We start from the raw sequence: 19,660 nt of genomic DNA, 5'->3' as shown, positions 1-19,660 counted from the left end.
ATGCGGTGGTTCACCGCATACCTTCGACGATCGTTTTCTTGAGTCTGCAGAGTTCGAAGTCGAGCTTACGGCCTAGCTTTCCCAGCTCTGGTTAATACATGGCTGATGTAGTCGTCGTCCACGTCATCAGGATGTAATGGAAACACAGTGTCCACTGTCGTAGTCGAACAATGGCGTAAATCCTGTGGTGTCTTGTTTGGCGGTGTTGTAGGCAAACGTCACGAAAGGTAGCACCTCATTCCAGTTCCTCTGCTCAATGTTGTCGAACATTGATAGCATGTCGGCCAAGGTCCTATTAAGGCGTTCAGTAAGCCAATTAGTTTGCGAATGTGATGAGTAATGTTGCACTGACGGTTTATCTCTGTCACAAGATTCGATTGAAAAACTTTCCCTCAATCCGTAACTAACTACCTTGGGGCACCGTGTTTTAACACAGTATCTTTCACGATGAACTTAACTACCTCGGATGCTTCTGCTGTTTTCACGGCTTTTGTAATCTCATTGCGTGTGAGATAACCAGTGAAAACAATAATACATCTATTGCCATTAGCAGGCATTGGGAATAGTCCGAAGAAGTCATTCCCAGCACGCTGGAAGGGCGTTTTGTCTGGTGGAATTAGTAAGAGTCGGCCTGGTGGTTTCTGAGGAACTGCCTTTCTCCCCTGGCACTCTCTACAGTGCGACGCATAGTAACGGACATTCCTAAATAAACCTAGCCAGAAAAATGTCTTGCGGATTCTATTGTGTGTCTTAGTAAATCCTAAATGTCCGGCCTCAGTTGTGTCATGGAATTTCTGTAGAACATCTAAGCGTATGTGTTTAGGAATCACCTCTTTCCAAACGGATCAAAGTAGTCCAGTAATTACCTTTCACATCTTCTGACCGATTTAAAGCAAGCATAATTTGAGATATCTTGGCGTCTTTCTTCTTCTCAGCAGGGAGATCCTGGAGTGCAGCGAGACAGTCACAATCTTCAGCGAAGTCTTGATGGTCTTGCACAGGGTTTCTTGAGAGACAGTCGGCATCTTGGTATTTTCTTCCACTTTTGTACACTATGGTAATGTCATAATCTTGAAGACGTAGTGCCTACCTGGCGAGTCGTCCTGTTGGATATTTGAGACCTGTCAACCAACAAAGTGAATGATGGTGTGTAACAACTGTGAATGGCCTTCCATAGAGACACTGTCGAAATTTGCACATGGCCCAGGCCACAGCAAGACTTTCTCTTTCTGTAGATGAGTAGTTTCTCTCGGCTTTTGAAAGTCTCCTAGAAGCATAGGCTATAACCTTCTCTTTTCCATCCGAAATTTGCACCTGAACAGCACCGAGCCCATACCCACTGGCATCTGTGTATAGTTCACACAGACCAAGAACAGGGTCAGTCTTCAGAGCTTTGCGCAGCACATCGAAAGATCGTGTTGAGCACAACCCCAGATAAATTTAGCATGAGCTTTTAACAACTCTTGGAGTGGCATGGCTTTCATACAAAAGTCTTTGATAAAACGACGGTAAAAACAACATAATTCGAGGAAGCTTCTCGCATCTCTAATACTTTAAGGAATAGGAATTTCCGTTATAGATCTCACCTTTTTTGGGTCTGGCCGCACATCTTCGTTTGAAACAAGGCGTCCAAGTATTTTGATTTCTTTTGCTCCAAGGAGAAACTTTCTTGGATTATGTTTCAGTCCGCCTTGTTGCAGACACTTACTAACTGTCCTCAGTCTTTTTACGTATCCTTCAAATGTATATGAGAACACTATAATGTCATCTAAATAACGAAGACACATCGTCCAATTCAGATGACGTAGAAGATTATCCATCATCCGTTCAAAAGTTGCTGGTGCATTACACAAGCCAAACGGAATTACCTTTAACTCAGTCTTTTTACGTACCCTCCAAATGTATATGAGAACACTATATTGTCATCTAAATAACGAAGACACATCGTCCAATTCAGATGATGTAGAAGATTATCCATCATCCGTTCAAAAGTTACTGGTGCATTACACAAGCCAAACGGAATTACCTTTAACTCATACAGGCCCTTAGGGGTGATGAATGCAGTTTTCTCACGATCAGCCTCATTTACTTCGATTTGCCACTATTGCATGTCCATGGTTGAGAGATACTTAGCCCCCTTCAGACAATCTAGTGTATCGTAAGTTTGTGGAAGAAGGAAAACGCCCTTTTTAGTTATTAAGCTTCTTGTAATCAACACAAAAGCGCCATCTGCCGTCCTTCTTCCTGACAAGGACCACTGGTGACGACCATGGGCTCTGTGAAGTCTCAATGATGTCATGATGTCATTATTCATCACTTTCTCTACCTCGTCGCAAATTTTTCTATATTCCGTTGCTGACACACGGTATGCTCTCGGGCTTATTGGTTGACAATCTCCAGTGCTCATCCGGTGCTTCATCGTCGATTTGTCTAATTTGTTCTTCACCTGTGGATTGAAGTATTCAGATAACTCTTGAACAATGACAAGTAGCTTCTTCTGTTGTTTCGTTGTGAAATTAGGTGATGGTCGAGCTAGAAGATCTTGTCTCGTTGTGGTAGCGCAAATTTCATCCACAGACTCGGCATCGGAGGTTTCTATGACTCTCAGCTGTTTTGACATTAACGGCTCAGCACTTGCCACGCACATGCGTCTTGGAAGGATCAGCGGTTCTCGGCGACAGTTAACTACCCACACTTCACGGAATCCGTCCTTAAACGAGACGACAGAGCCTGGGATGACCACGCTATTCATCAGTGCTATCCATCTCTAATATTCCACTACAGAGATCTATGGCTTGATCCATTGCATGACAGTAACCTATGTAGCGGTGACCGCAGAAATGATCACTTCATCCAGTACACATAGTCTCCACACTTTCTGATGCGCATCTTCCTGTCCACAGTATCTCGTCTAGCATAACGTTCGAGCGATCACCATCTGTAATTACCCGAGAAGGTTTCAAAAAGTCCCATTCGAGAACGACGTCATGACTACACTCTTGTAATACGATGAATTCTAAGGGCTGTGTATGACCACTTATACCCACACGCATGGTACATCTTCCTGTAGGTTTTACATATTTCCCATTAGCCACCTTCAGCAGAGATGTTCTGCTGTCGACGAATACGGTTTTCTGGAACTGGAGACGGTACTTTTCCGAGATGAATGAATATGATGCTCCAGAGTCCACCAGAGCTTAGGCTGGTCGGCCATCCATGAGCATATCGATTTAGCTTCGTATCATTTTTGTAATGATCGACGGCGGAGGATTTTTCTCTTCGGAGGCCTCACCTCCAAAGAAGGTCGCACCCTTTAGTATTCCAGGCTGCGGCGGTTAGGTGAGTGGCTGGAGCTTCTAAACGGCGATGGAGACCTTGATCGGCGTGTCGGGGAGCGCCCTCTCAAGTGGTTAGACTACGGAGATGGTGACCTACATCGTCCTGCACCCCCATCTTCTGGTTCATCTTCGTCGTCCCGGAGGTGGCTTCGGCTAAGGTCAGTCTGCTGTCTTCTGGCGCGGACGTCATCAAGTATCCGCCGCTTTTCTCGACAATAGGGCACCACATGACCCGCTCGTCCGTAAAACCATACTGGTTGGTTGCCCTGGGTCCTCCAGACGTCAGTCTTCTTGGTGCCCACACAGGCTCGTCATGCTTCATTGTATGAACGTAGCTCCGCCTGGGTCTCGAATTTTTCACCGTGTAAAAGGACATGAAGGAAGAGAGATGGGGTTCAATGTCTGTTCCAATTCCTCCCTTACGACTTCTTGAAGCGGCTCGGTTTTTTGCTCTCCGTGCAATCCAAGTGCCTTCTGAACTTCTTCTCTCACCATCTGACGAAGAACACTTGTGAAATCAGTTGCTTCCTCCATCACAGACGTCGGTGTGATATTTGTAAGCCGTTCAAATTTCTAAAGCGTAATTCTTCTTTGATGCATTCTCTCGATATACTGGCAACATTTTATGAAGTCGTCTGCTGTCGAAACCTCCTTCAGGTTTAGGGCTTGATACATGTACTCAGCAACACCCTTCATGACATGTGCAACCTTATCTTCCTCCTTCATTCTAGGATCCACTATTTTACACAGCTCCAAGACGTCTTGAATGTAAGATGTTGTAATTTCTCCTGGTCGCTGTGCTCTGTATTTTAATTTTTCTTCAGTCTTGCACTTCTGTAGTTGTGTGTCGCCGAAATACTTGCGCAGTTCTGCCTGGAATACTTTCCAGCTTGTTCTCATACCTTTGCTTGGTAGTGCCCTCCAAGTAGAAAAATACGTTAGCCAAACACACAGTGTCGTCTCATTTGTTACATTTTGCTATACGCTCATATAACTTCAGCCACTTGTTTGGATCTTCGTTATCGTCTCCAGAGAAACCGGAAAGATGTCTCGTGTGGTGGCACACAGTTTCGGTCATAGTAACGGTCTCTTCTTCTTCTGTCTCCGGTGGATTGCGATCTGTTGAATACGGCTCGAACTCGGGTTTCTCGTCACGCAAACGGCGTCCCGTCGTGGCCTGATGGTAGCCACTGTGTCGTCGATAATGTGCGCTATCCCAAGTTCCAATACCCAGCGTCTCCGCCAGAATAATGTCACGTAGAAGAAGGTTTAATTAGATGAATGACGGACACTAACTTCACTTAACGAAGGCTTATACAGCACTTGCACATACCAGAGAGCGGAGCGAACTGCCTCCGACCAGAGCACATACAGTATATATACAGCTACAGATCATTCTGGTACAATGCTTCTTGACATTTGTGGATGCTTCCAGAATGTACTCGATCCGTATGTAGAAATTAAGATTCTACAGTCCAGGTAAGTTTTGAACTCACCACCACCATGCAACAGTGTAGTATCATAACCACTACAGAACGGTGCTACTCAGCTTCTTCTTCGAAAATATATGTAAATATGATATATCATCAGACGGTGTACTGACTGACGTGGATTTCATCCTTAGACATGTTTGATATTTTTTTGGACCTTCCTCTTCTGAGTGAGATTGTTGATCTACATTTTAGATACTGTCAGTAACGATTTGAATTTTCCACTTTTATTTGGTCTTGTGATGTGCAGAGTGTGCTTGAGCATCCCAGTACTGAGTCAGGATTATGCAGCTGCGAGGATGGTTTAGTACATCAGACATGAAGTCATAATACAGAGTTAGTGTCATGTATGCAGCAGGTATAGGGCTACCCCAGCATGGAAGTTCCTTTTATTTTATTTTTCTGTAGTGTTATCTGTCTTTCATCATTATGTACACCAATCTCAAGGTAAATAATTTTCCATCTTGCTACTTGTTAATCCGGAAATTTAAAAAAAAACCTTAGGTTTCTCTCATGAATGTGATTGCCAGTTGGGGAGTATCTGGTGCTAAATTGTGTGACGACTCCTGTGATCTTGATATTCCTTGACTAGTTGGTAGTGCTTAGTCATCGATAATGTTGTACTCTTTCTGATCTCATTCCGTGGTAATTGTTAAGTTCCTTTGCGAGAAGATGCTAAAATTTACTGTCTTTAAAGTTTTTCGTAAAACAGGTTTCGTTTTAGAAGTGTATATTTCGTAGTGTCTGTCTATCTTTAACTTTGATGGATAGATCAATGAATAATCTTTAAGCAAGTACTGTCCAGATTAATTTTACTCTCTTCCAAGTAAGATAAATTAGCATCGAAAGATATTTTTGCGTGTTATTATAAAAATTCAATGTTCATTATTGCTGGCAGCCAAAGATCCTATGCCTACGTTCATTTTTCGTTCGATTTTATTAAAAAATTGACGATCGCTGAGCTGGGTTGCCTAATGTAGTGATCGAAAATAATTAAGTTCTCACAGTTTAAGTTTTGAATTAATTTCTGTCCGCCGAAACTCCTTATCTCACTTCCCTGATTTCACATTCAAAATTAATTATCATTTATATTTTATAATAAAATTTTTCCCTCTCACAGAGATAATAACATTTGGACAAAATTGAAGTTACTTCTGAAATTAAAGCTTTGAATACATTAATACCACATTTTTTTCATAATAAGCGGTCATACAATACCAACAACATGAGATAGTATAAGCTGAGGCAAAATGACAAAACGACAAAATGAGATCGAAACACTACTGCCTTGACTACTTATATACTTATACAAAACAAAAGTTCACATAACTATAACTTCTTACGTCTAGAAGTTCTTAGTACACGACTTGCAAATTCTTAAATAATTCACAACTCTACAAAATAAAATAGTTATTAAATTATTTAAAATCGTGGCTTACGGCCGTACGTAAGTGGCTTCAGTTGGTTTAAAAGTTCGTGTTCGTTATTTCCATAATAAGAAGTCAGGGAAAGAATGGTTGATGACATCGGGAGATGTAGTTTATTTTTTTCCAATGAGGTTGTTTTTATGGTAGCATGAGTGATTCTTCGCAGACTCTGTTGACACTGAATAGTTATTTACAAAGTAGCGAGGGTGTGACTTGTGAAGTTGAGGCTGTATTGACGTTGTAGTGAAGTGGTGATTAGTGCTTGTGTTTTTGTATTTTATGCGTGCAGACGCAATTGGAGGTACTTTTTCTTGTTGTGTATGATTCACAAGTGGTCATAATGGCTAAACAAGACTTAAACTCATTCCAGACGATGTTGTGACATGTAATGGTGATCACATGACAAAGTGACGATTTGAATAGTAATGTTTCATGAGTATTGCAAGGACCTGAGTTGATAAGACTGATCCCATGTTAAGATGTTTGTAGTGTTTTCGGTGACGCAAGAGGCACTGCAGTTGACTGAGGTTACAAGGGAGACTCTTGTAACATAGTAACGATGAATAAACTCATTTTTTAATGAAAATCATGAAGATATTTTGAATTTTGTACACCTGTAAATGAAGATTAAGGAAATTTGATTTTCATAATGAGGTTATAGTTTTAGATGTATGTTAAAGTTAGCGAAGTTATCATCATCAGGTTAGTATCAGGACTATTTTGGAGACAAGAGTAAGAAGGTTACTGGAGTATGAATATGAGTATGTAATTACAGTGTCTTTTCCCCACTTTAAAATTTTTGATATATTGCCAACGTAACGAGTTTCTTTAAGGGCGATGTGTTGCTGTTACATGCGACAGCAGGAACGGTGGGGAATTTGGAACGCTTTATTACAGTACCTTTTACCCCCCAGCCGTACAACTAAATGTAATACTGACTATAAAGTACAGTGGCATGTAAGACTACGTCTCATATATTTTTTGGAACTGTATAGTTGCTTCATTGTTGGTATAAGAGCTAATACAGTTGAGTTTTGTTGAGAAATTGAAAAGTATCTACCTTTAATTAGGTTGCCTTAATGATTTATCGATGTTCCACATTTTTGTGCCCATGCTCTGATACGCTTGTAAATGTAGCTACCTTTGATGATTATTACATGTTTCTCTTGTAGTTTTCATGGATATCATTTTACTGTGTATCTTTCTTGTCTGTTCCTAGGAGGATCCCTTCCCTGATGTTAGCTGTAGATTATGTGTTGATCAAACAAATTTGTTTTGTTTCGCGTTAGTTCTAGGATTATGAAATGAGCAATGTACCTCATTTGAATATGTGAACCAAAAGTTCCTAGAAGTTGTATGTTTTGCTTTTTAGGTATTATGGAATATGTGTAGAGGAGGTACATTTGTACATTTCTTGATGTGTTATTCTAGCTATGGATGTGGAGGAGAAACGATCCAGAAAACTTTGTCTGGTATTATGTTGTACTGTATTAGAAACAGTACAGATTAGGAGACAATGGGCGTGCCACAAGGATGTTTAGAGTATATCATTGTATTTCTGTTCTCATATATTTGTTCCCTTGATTTGTGTTGTATAATATTCTTCGAAATATTTAATATTTTTAAAAGGCTCTGTTTGACTCACAGACACTGTAAATGAAGACATGAGAGGAGAAGAGGTTAATAAAATAAATGTTTATCCTTTCCAGATATGCAAAAAATATGGATGGAATAGAAGACTGCTGTGTTTTGTAGTTCTCATTTCATATATGCTTTTTTTCCCTCCAAGGAAAATTATCAACCAAGTGTTCTACAATGGTGTCCTTGAAAACCTCAAGAAAAGGGCGACTCGCGTGAGACCAGACATTACAGAGAAGTGCATTCTGCATCGTGACAACGCCCCATGTTACACGGCCAAGGCATTTCTGTTGTTCTGCAGTCCCCCTATTCGCCTGATCTGAGTCGCTATGACAGTTTCTTTTCCAGGAATTGAAAAATATCTTAAAAGGAATTCATTTTGGAACTCGGCAGAACATTCAAATGAAAGTGACTGGAATGTAACAGCTCCTGCCAGTTGAAGCCTGCCGGTCGGTGTGGCCGTGCGGTTCTAGGCGCTTCAGTCTGGAACCGCTTGACCGCTACAGTTACAGGTTCGAATCCTGACTCGGGCATGGATGTGTGTGATGTCCTTAGGTTAGTTAGGTTTAAGTAATTCTAAGTTCTAGGGGACTGATGACCACAGATGTTAAGTCCCGTAGTGCTCAGAGCCACTTGAACCCCAGTTGAAACCTTTCAGCGCTCCTACCAAGACTGGGAACAACGACTACCGCTGGTGTATAGCCTCCGAAGAGACCTACTTTTAAGGGAACAGTGTTGTTGTTTGGAGAAATATAAACTTTGGTAGATAAAAAATCAGTCTCATTACTTTTAGGGCCCTTCTCGTACGCTATCGGAATCGTTGAGTTTCTTCGGGCCCAAACGCTCACTAGAATTTGCAGTCAGATCGCTGTCCTGGGGCAGCAGGCTACACCCATATCTCTGGACATTCACTGCGGCCGCGGGCTGGCGTCGCCTTTGGGAAATTGAGCTGCGGTCGGCTTGAGGAAGCGCGGCGAGAGAGCAGCTTGGCTGCCGCCGCCGCCGCCGCCGCCGCCGCTGCTGTTCGCAGGTATTATGCACCGCAACAGCGCGAGAGGAGTGACGACCGCGGAGGCGAGAGGCGCCGAGCGAAAAAAGAAAACGCTACTGAGATAAAGAGCGGCGCCTGGCCCGCGGAAAAAAAGAGCGGAGAGAGAAGGGCCGGGGAAAGGAGGCGAGGAAGCGGCAGGGAGGGAAAGTGGCGAGTGTCAGAAGAGCCGTGGAGGAGGCGCCGGAGCGCCGCGGATGCTACAGTCGGAGTGGGGGTAGGGGCTCAGAACGAAAGTGTGGAAAAATGCATGCCGTTCGATCGTTCGCCAGAGGCAGCCCTCGGAAGTCACATTAAGGGGTGTGAATAGCGCGCGCCAAGATATTGGTTCTGGTCAAGGGACATTCCTCTGGCCGTATTACAACTGTGTCCCGCTCTCAGGAATCCTCCTTCGACGACATTTTCTTTTTTTCTTCTCTCTCTCTGTCTCTCTCTCTCTCTCTCTCTCTCTCTCTCTCTCTCTCTCTCTCTCTCTCACTGTCTTCTCCCCAAACTTTTCCCCTTCCGTCTCTCACCGTTTTATTAACACTTTTTATTCTTCGAAGACATCCCAAACTCGAAGCACGAATGATGGTGCCAAGTATCTGCAATTTAAATTGTTTCGAATTCTCTCCAATATACGTAAGTTAAGAGTTTTGCTTCCTGTATCACTAGCGCCCCTTAGATGGTGAAGTGCGCATGACTAGTTATTACGAAACGGACAATGAATTCTAATTCAAAACTTTTTTATTCTCCAAACGTTACAAATATATTTATTTACCGATTCAGTTAAGACGGCTTCTACGCCGTACGGTAAGGGCTGCCGATTTACACGTCCTTTAGTGCAAAACAGACAAGCGCGCCCAGTTTATGTGAGTAGCAGCAATAGGTACTGAGCTGCGCTCCTGCTCATTTTTCCGCCTTGCCTCCTTTCCCTTTGTTATACGGTTTCCTTTTGGCTCCGTATCTCACACGAGCACCGCCTGAGAGATGAAACCCAGAAGGCACATTTGTAATCACTTGCGTCAAGGTGTGGCCGACGGGAGGAGGCCCTTAATTGTTTCTACTGAGGATGAGAAACGGCGAACATTTTCCCCAGATGCTTCCGGAATAGAAAGCAGCGTTGGCTTTACGAGTTGCGGGAAATGAAATGAAAAGACGTCTGTATCTCACCGCCAATTCTCGGTTACGTGTCAGTGACTGTACGGTTTCGTATCGTTCGAAGGGAAATTCAATGATACTTTACTTCATAAACTGTCCTACAGCAGTTACCGAATGTCCTATATGTGTGTGTTCATCAGTTGATTTATTGAAGAACTTGCCAAAGGGTTTGCAAATAGTCCAATGTCTTAGGACATTATCTTATATAATCAACACTCTGAATCCTTATATCGAGTATAGTTTCACAATGGCATTACGAGTACAGCAGCTTTGGCTCGATACACCTAACTATACAAATTCATCGATAAATAGTCATCGATAAAGTGTATCCCTTAAACATCTCTTTCTCTGAAGTCGATATTCCATCATTTATTGCGTCAAGTGTCTTGTGTTGAGTCATTTTAACTTGATGGGAACATTTTTTATTTATGGATTCATTTACACATTCACCTGTTTTACCATATATGATAAGGAACTTAGATAATCTTAACAGATAACAACTACAATGTACGCAGTAAATGAGCAGTACAAAACAATAATAAAAAAAAATAATAATAACAATAGCAACAGCTACATTACTAATTACAACATGCTCAGTAGACCTTCAGTACAGTATAAATAGGATTCCTGGTTTTACAGTGTACTTAATTTTTTGGTAATTCAAGACCATATAACAAATTTTATTTTATTTCTACGTTTTTGTCCCTATGTCAATAATTTTATTCAGTACTTCTTCGTCTTAATAAATTTCTGTATTCATTGCTTCCATATTTCTTCCTTCCTTGCCTTTTCCAATCCATGATCCCTCGTGGAAATCTCTCCTCTCACGTCATCTTCGCATTTTCTTCGTAAGTCCATGCTATATCCGTTGGGTTTATTATACAGAATCAGTAATCGAAATTGTGTCATCCATTTTCTTCCTCATGGTTTCATATCTGACCAACGACCACCTGGATATCCCTGCAGACTCTCTCCTTCCAGTTATATCAATGTTTTTACTGACTGTAATTAGGTCAGCCTACTTCTGACCCATATGTCATAACGCTTCGAGTAATTTTTTGAAGCTTTATCTTTGTCTCCTTTCTAATCTGGTGATCTGATAAAATACCATTTAACGTACCGTTAACAAAGTTTCATGCATTTATTCTCGAATTAATTCCTTAACTTGGTTTCCCTTCTTTTGTCACTTTTACTAGTAGATGTTTATACTCTTCAGTATATGTAACCATCCCCATCCGTACTTCCAGTGCAAATATTGACTATCTTGATTTCTTCATCTCATTACCGTGTATTTTGTTTTATTCATTTTGACCCCAAGTCCCAACATGATAAATCTGCATTAATTTCCTCGTGATATACTAGAAATATAAAGTAGTGTAATTTATGAGGATTTTCATGTTCTTTCACAGTTCTACCAATTATCCATATGTCTTTATACATTTTATATACAGGGTGAGGACAAAGTCTTACACTGTTTATTAAAATTTATAACAGAGTAATCGTTTGGAGAGCGGGGGTGGCCATGATTTTGGACCATTCCTTCCAATCCACCGATTCGGACATTACTCCCCTCCCAGACTTTTTTTTCTGGGGCTATATCAAGGTCAGAGGCTTGGATAGAAGCTGCTGTGGTTACTGTGACAGAACACATGATACGAAACACCTGGCGGGAACTGGAATAATGCCTGGAGCTACCAAGGGAGCGCACGTTGAGGTATATTAACGTAAGTGGTCTTAAAAAAACCTAGTAACACTAACCTACGTAACGGCATCATATGTAAATTATTATGTCAAACGGTTATTCTGTAATAAATGTTTATAATCAGGTCAAGACTTTGCGCTCACCCTGTATTTTCTTTTTGCCCGAAGATGGACCAAGTGTTGTTGTATTCTCAAATGCAATTAAAATTGAAACAAGTGAAGGAAGAACATCAGTAAAGAATAGGAGAATGTATTCAAGATTTCTTTTTGCAGCAGATGATTTATATTTGGCTGTATGGTCTTTTGACTGGATTTATAACAATACGACAGTTAGTCGGACACTTAAATTTAAGTGCCATTATTGCAATATTGTTACTACAACAGAGAAGAATAAACAGACTGTTTAGTAATCATTTTCTTTAGTACTCTAGAAACAACGCTTAGCTACCCTAGCTACACAAACAATTTATATGGATCTGGTGTTATGCTGTGGGGAACAGCCGAAGGCCACAACAAAGAATCACTGTTTAGAGATATCATTCCTCCGTGAGTACTAAGATATGAATTCGCAAGTGCAGATGTAAATGTATACGTTACACACAATCAGAAAGAGTTTTGACGTTATTGCTTTGGTTAGTGACGAGAAATTATGAGTTTTATATATTTCTGCAATTAAACAGCCTGGATTTGTTAACGCCTTTTTATTAGGTGTTACAGTCTCCTTCACTTGGTAATGGGAATAGCTACCACAGATTTACAACGATGAAAGAGATGCGATAGTATGGCTAAAATAGAGAAGTTGGAGAAACAGCTAGAGTTACGCGTAGGTGCAGCGAAGATGTTGGAAGTATCAGTCCCGTATTGCAGTTATAGAATGACGATAGCTTATTTGTTATGTGAGGATGGATACTAATGAGGCCAGTGACTAAGAACAGAGTGTGAATACCTTGTCGCCTGTCCGGTCGAATACACCGTCTCTGAGCAGAAGAATGACTGATGACATCTAAAAAATGAGTTTTACATAGTCTTACCCATGAATTCATGGTTAGCTGGAGTTTTCAATAGTCGTGTAGTGTTGGACTACATCATTGCAATAAATTTTGGTAGGACTAAAGACTAAACTAGTTTTTCATTTATTTTCGTTGCAAATATTCTGAAGTTTTGAAATTCATGTAACAACAGAGAGATTTCCTGCATGCCATCGCAGTTAATTCTTCCCGAATTAAATTCTCATCCAAGACTACACTGAGATCTGTCATTCTTATCTAATACGGTAAATGGGCACCGACATGAAAACCTACACAGATCAACCTGCGGTGTGATATGGGGATAGAATGTGTCCACATGATGTTAAGTTTAAGCATCACGTTATGTACCCAGTTTGAGGCTGAGCTAGAGTCGTCATTCATACTTACCGCAGCGACAGTAATGTTTAAGCGTTGGTGCCTAACACAACTAGATGTTACCAGTGATAATTACAAGAATGTGCACAGATGAAATACAATTGACATATAGCGAGAAAAGCAGCAACTCATTAGCTGAGCCATTGTTGGGGGTTCCTATCTCCTGCTTGTCGGTAATGAGGAAAAGAAGAGATGTGATCTGACTCTTATATAAACCGAACGATCAGTACGTAATGAGGCATTGACATTGAAACTAGTCACAAATAGTTGTGGAAGTTTATTTCCTCAAGTATTAAAGAAAATTATTTGAATGGCGTCTTACGCGTAATCCATCATTGCCATGAAACAGAACTGTATCTCATATGCCAAAACAAATCGGTCAGACAAACGAACCAAAAATGTGCGCACTCAGATTCTCATGGAAATAATGTTGCCAATGAATTTACAACAACAACCCTGCATCGTCCTAGGCAGGAGAGCCAATAGCAGACAGTAAGAACACTCGCTTTTTAAGGTCAGTTACGTACACTGGTGTCCAAAATTAAAGTTTCCAACAAAGATTTTGAAACGTTGTGTTTATTTAGTCACAAAACTGCATAAACAGGTGACAGAAAATAGAAACAGTGTAAAAAATACGGAACGTAAACAACTGCAACATGCATAACCGTGGACAAAAATGTTCCTCGTTTTTTCCAACTTAACACATTCCGACACCTGATTAATGTGTTCAGTGTGGGGTGTGACCAGCTGGGGCAGTAATAAAGGACTGACAATGACAGGACATGCTGTGAATGATGTCATTAATCTCATGTTGAGGCAATATCGCCCATTCTTCTTGCAGAGCTGCTCGCAAGTCTTGGGGCTTGGTTGGTGGATGCCGACGTGATGCAACCCGACTCCGCAGTGCATTCTAGACACGCTCTATGGGATTCACATCGGAAGAGGGACCAGCCCACGCCATGTATCCAATATTTTCCTTTCCAAGAAGACGTGAACCACTCGTGCTCTCCGAGAGGTCGGACATTATTGTCCATAAATACGAAGTTTGGACCCAAAGCACCTCGCAACAACCGCACATGGATCCCAAGATCTCGTCGCGATACCTGACAGCTGTTAAACTTTACCGTTCCACCTCTACAGTTTTCATGAAGAGCTGTTCGATTGGTCAGCATAATCCCTTGCCTACACAGTTAGGGATCCTTCTCGATATCGGTCCTTTTCCGCAATGTTTCGGTCCCTAAATAGTGTACCACGTTCCCTCCATAGGCGAATCCGTCGAGAATTACTCTCCAAGCCAAATCGGGATTGACCTGTGAGAAGAACATTACCCTACTGTTAAACCGTCCGGGTGGCATGTTGATGACTGAAATCTAGACGTTTCCTTCTGTGAAAACGCGTCAGAGGTAACAACAAGTCTCCGAAGAGAAAAGCCTTTGCTGAAGCCTTTTCTATACCGTTTGCCTCGATACAACACGTCCAGTCGCTCCTGCGAGGCCAGATGCCTGTTTCAGTGCAGTACTAAGGCGGAATCGTGGTGCCCTTGCAGCCAAATAACGGTCCTCTTTCTGAGGTCATACGTGCTCAGCCCTGCCCTGGTATTTGGGATGCAGTTTCGGTCTCTAAAAACTGTCATCACATCCGAGAAACAACAGAATGATTCGCATTAAGCCATCGAGCCACATCAGTTTCTGACTGTCCTGCTTCCATTCTTCCTATCGCTCTCCAGCGTAGAGACTGTGGTAGGCGTGTTCTCTGTGCCATACTGCACCCTCTGCGGTCGTGCACACCTCAATTGTGGATGTGGAGTCCCACCCAACAAATACTACCACGTTTGCTGGTTGCCCTGACGTCATCACTGGCGTGGTTGTCTGTCGACCGGAATGCCCTCTTCCATGCAGAACACGATCGCACGGACGTCATTTGACAGTTGGTATGATGATATTGTGACAGAGACACAGGACGGTGAATAGCGTTTTATTGCTTTGATTTTGGAAAGTAGTGCAGGTTACATTTAACCTTAATACACTTCGAAAAACAGTCATATTGGTATATTAGTTTTGCTTCACTGTGTTAAATAAACGATATGTGTGTGTGCGACAACAATCACAGTGCTTAAGCTTTTTCATGTCATGACGTTAATTTATTAGTGACGCGTTTAGAGCGACCACTGCTCGTCATCAGGAATTGACGGACACAAATCCCATATACATTATTTGTACTACTATTTGTCGTTGCCGTAGTCAAGCACCTGTCGTCTTTTACGTAGCACATTTTTGCGCTGTTTCCTACTAGATGTATTGAAACGTTACAGGTTTACGCTTCATTTAACTGACTGATTAATTTCTACATGTTTAATAATTCGTTTTACGCCGACAACGTCCTTTCAATGTTTCGTCTAGCTAATTAACCTCTGGATTCAAGAATGCTTCCGTGTATATTTTTTCTTCTGTTGGTGTCACACCTCCTCTCTCATCCTTTGGTCCCGTGATGTATGTGGATGGATAAACGTAATTATGCATGGAATATATAATAATATGGGTTAGTCAAAGGTGGTAGCAGTAGGGTAGTTTGCACCAACATACCAACGTGAGCAGATTCGGCAGAGAGTTCGTGATTCCAAAGATAGTGGGGAGGAGCAGATCAGAGTTTGTGAGGTTGACTGTCACTGAGGTCCCACCCCCATCACCACGTTTTTTGAACGGTTGGCGGTTGGTCCAGGAACATGCCATGTTAGGACACTCTGGGGCTGCCAACTGAACGAGGCGGGCGCGGGGGTGCGGCGCTCTTCATTGATGGTGAGAAAAGTTATTCTTAATGTAGGTTTTTTGGGGTAACATTGATTATGAAGCATGTTCGGGCGTGAATTAATACCGGGAAATGTTCAGCGATATTTTATTTGTAGAAATTTTTCAGATTATTGTGTTTCAACTAGCTGACTTAGGTGCGAGGTGATTGATGGCATGAACCAACGGTTCTTGTTCTTAGGTCAATAGCGGATAGGTTCATTAATGTTTCATTTGTTGCACAGTTTCGTTCTGGATATAAGCAATATAAATTTTTCATGATTCAACGGTCTATTTTACTCGTTTCTTTGTTGTCCAACTTGGCCACGTCTTGCCAGCATTCATTACGGTAGTCACTGGATTTGCCATTCATTAATCATAGTATGAATAATGTTAAATCAGGAAGCTTGGGCTGGTTTGCTTACGTTGCATTGCATTTGCATAATACGCGGTTTCAGCATGAACTTACCTGCATGGTACTGCATGTGTTGTAACACAAGTAATGTTTGAGAGAGTGAAAGATAATATCCTTCCCTCCTCCGCGCGTTAAATAGGTGTGACAATAACTAAATGGTGTTGAGACCACAAATTCAGTAACATTCATTTTTACCCATTTTAATCATTAGTAGATGTAACTGGCGACGAAGGTTTGTCTGTTATTCCGGTATGACGAGATGCAAGAGACAGTGAGTGCTTCATGAAGGTTTTGTCACTGAGAGTGGTAGTTTCCTTAAACATAATAGATTTCTTGTATGTTTTGTCACAGAGAGTAATAGTTTTCTTAAATGTTTTGCCAAGAGAGTAGTAGTTTTCTTAAATATTATGATAATAGAAATTCCCTCTTAGCGTTATTTAGTACCCTTCATCCATACCACTGAGATAATGACTGTGTTCTATGAATTTTCAATCCAGGCATATCCATTGTATGCATGCATTATGCACTTCATGCGACTTACTGAATTCATAGTATCAGAAAAAGAAAGTCTTACCGTCACTAATGTGCACGTATTGTTCCATGGCCATTCACCGATGTTATGTTATCCGTTGCATAATCCATATCTCAATTTATCGGGCCTAATTGAAAGAATTAGACACATAGCGGTAGAAATGGGAACCATGGAGCACTGTGTCCGCTTATATTAAAGGGAGATACTTCTTACATGAAAATTAATCGGCTTAACAAACAATGGGTAGACATTCAGTATGTATGTTCTTAATGCTCCATTAAAACGTTATGAAAATACTCTGTGGCATGCGAAAAAGAGATTGAAAACATTGCAAACAAGGTGCTGCAGGGAGGAGGGTAGGTGCTCCACCACCACATCAACAAACAGACGCACAGTCACTAAGACACAAGAATTCCATCATCACAAACGTTTGCATGGATGCTTATCTTTTTAGATATAAATCATACATGTTTTCTACTTCTGTTTATTGAAACATCTGCTCTGGTTCTAATGAAGAACTTGGTAACTCATTAAAGAAGCGATAATCTGGTAAACAGTATAAGTAGAAAACTAATGATTGGTTACTTATATTGTAACCTCTCCACTATATTTGTTTCAGTTAGAACCTAATTTCAATTTTACTAACTAATCTGAATGAAACTTGTCTTTGTATTAAATGTGCAACTGAAGAGCAACACTAATATGACTCTAAGCGAAATTTCCAGTTACTTAGCTTCTTGAAAACATTGTGGCGGATTTCTCGGAAGCACAACAGCCAACAGCTGGCAGGGAGCGACAAAGCTAGATTTCTATTTCTAAATACATACTAAAACTTTTGCATGTGGTGCGGTAGATTTCTGTTTCTAAATACATATTCAAACTGTCGCGTGTGGTAATGCAAATAATAAACAGTGGTGTGGGAAGAGTAGCTATTCCCATGAAACAATATCCCAAGACAATGATTTTAGAATGAAGTATGTATTCAAGGAAACAGAGAAAAACTTCTCGTGATATTCACACATAACACTGGTCCTAACAATACTATGCTTAATAAAGTCGACGACGGTTTAAATAGGGTTCAACGTTAACAGAGAATGTCTATAAAAATCAAGCAGTTTAATTAGTTACTGTATTAATGCCTGAATCAGGGAAGTGGGATGGTCTTCCGCTGAGCTCTGAGGAAGATAACTAGCTGACAATAATCACTCCTAGCTGTGCAGTCTTAACTCAAACTTCTTCTCTTCAAAAATAATAATATCATACAAAATTTATTTTCATTTTGCCTTCAAAGATATACATCTTATTCGTCCTTGCTGTCCTCTACAATAAATCTTTCTTCATCTAACAGACTGCATCACAAGTCAACACAGCGCTACAGAATAAGCCCATTACTTACCACATTTCTACTAACAATGTATCTGAGTGCGCAGAGGCCAAAACTGTGCCATGACTAGACCAAAGATTGTTAAAAAGCAACACACCTTGCTCTCTCTCTGATATGCACATCGATAACATACAGTAGAACTTGGTCTCAGGGTCATTCCATACAGGAATGGGACGAGGAAAAAATTCTAAACATTATGGATAGCGATATACAAGACATGTTGAAAATACAAAGAGCAAAACAGCTTTACAAGAATTTGAGTTAAATAGCTGTAAGCAAAAATATTTACAAATTCAAGAACATTTGAGTGATTAATCAATGGAATTTGCAATTCATAAGTTAGCAGTTTTTTCATGATCAATATGAGGACGTTCTGCACTGGGCTGTTTGGAATGTTTATGTGTCACATTTTCTACTGAAGTGGAACTGGTGATTTACATTGCCTTTTTTGTAGCACACAAGATGTAGGATAGCGTGTCTGTATCACACAAGGCCTACATTTCTGAAGCACAGTTACTTATGTCGGAAGTAATTTGCACAATGAAAGTAGGTTGAAGTGTTTCCTTGTCATAAACGACCAAACTTTTTTAGCTCGTTGCACTAATGTCACTGTTGTGGGAAGTTATGTGGAAGCAGACTCAGCGAGGCCAATCACAGTTCTCAGCTGACAGCCCCACACACGCACAAACAATAAAATGTCGTAGTATCTGCTTGAAGCAGACTGTAGATTCGTTGAGAAATCCTAAGCCATCTTATACTATCAAAGAGTTTCTTATGAAAGTCAGTTGCAGCTTCTATCGGTTAAATATGCCAACATTTGGCAGAATGTTTCAGTATATAATCAGTAGACATATTTCATCTGACCTGGCAAGTCTGAGTCATCTGTGGTGAATGGTCAATCAGTTACAATTTGTTACATTTACGATAGTTACTTACCCATAAAGAGACAGGAGTAATAAGATTTTATTTCTGTCTATAAAAAGTTATAAAAATGACATCGTGATTTTACAATAATGAATTATAGAAACTTTAGACAAGTAAATCATATGAAACATTTTACAGTAGACGGCATTAAGAAATACTTATTATACGTACAGAATGACCTATAGAAGCTTCCAAATCTGATCAAATAGCAATGTGAGGACGGACATAAGTGAAATACACAAAAGAATAGAGAGTGATGTAGAAAGAGACACATATGGATAGTGATCACATACAAGAAATAAACACATAAGGATAGTTATCATACACAAAACGAATGTATAACTAGGAAGAACATGGATTGGGAAGTAATGAAGCTTCATATCAAAGAATACTTTATGCAGTCGGTCAAACCTCAGTCTATGATTACACCTAACACG

The 19,660-nt window shown here is 40.7% G+C and overlaps 1 protein-coding gene across 1 annotated transcript in view; it reads left to right on the top strand.

Moving 5' to 3' along the window:
- Nucleotides 1–19,660, top strand: part of LOC124622834 (trypsin alpha-3-like) — a 179,859-nt gene that overhangs the window by 78,713 nt on the left and 81,486 nt on the right. Inside the window, exon 2 of the mRNA XM_047148625.1 lies at nucleotides 8,745–8,923. Within this exon, the coding sequence (XP_047004581.1) occupies nucleotides 8,745–8,923 (179 nt within the window). The remainder of the gene's footprint in view (nucleotides 1–8,744; nucleotides 8,924–19,660) is intronic.

The sequence above is a fragment of the Schistocerca americana genome, chromosome 7 (genome assembly GCF_021461395.2).
Source record: "Schistocerca americana isolate TAMUIC-IGC-003095 chromosome 7, iqSchAmer2.1, whole genome shotgun sequence".
NCBI classification, from domain to species: domain Eukaryota; kingdom Metazoa; phylum Arthropoda; class Insecta; order Orthoptera; family Acrididae; genus Schistocerca; species Schistocerca americana.
This window is presented reverse-complemented; position numbering and strand designations above follow the sequence as displayed.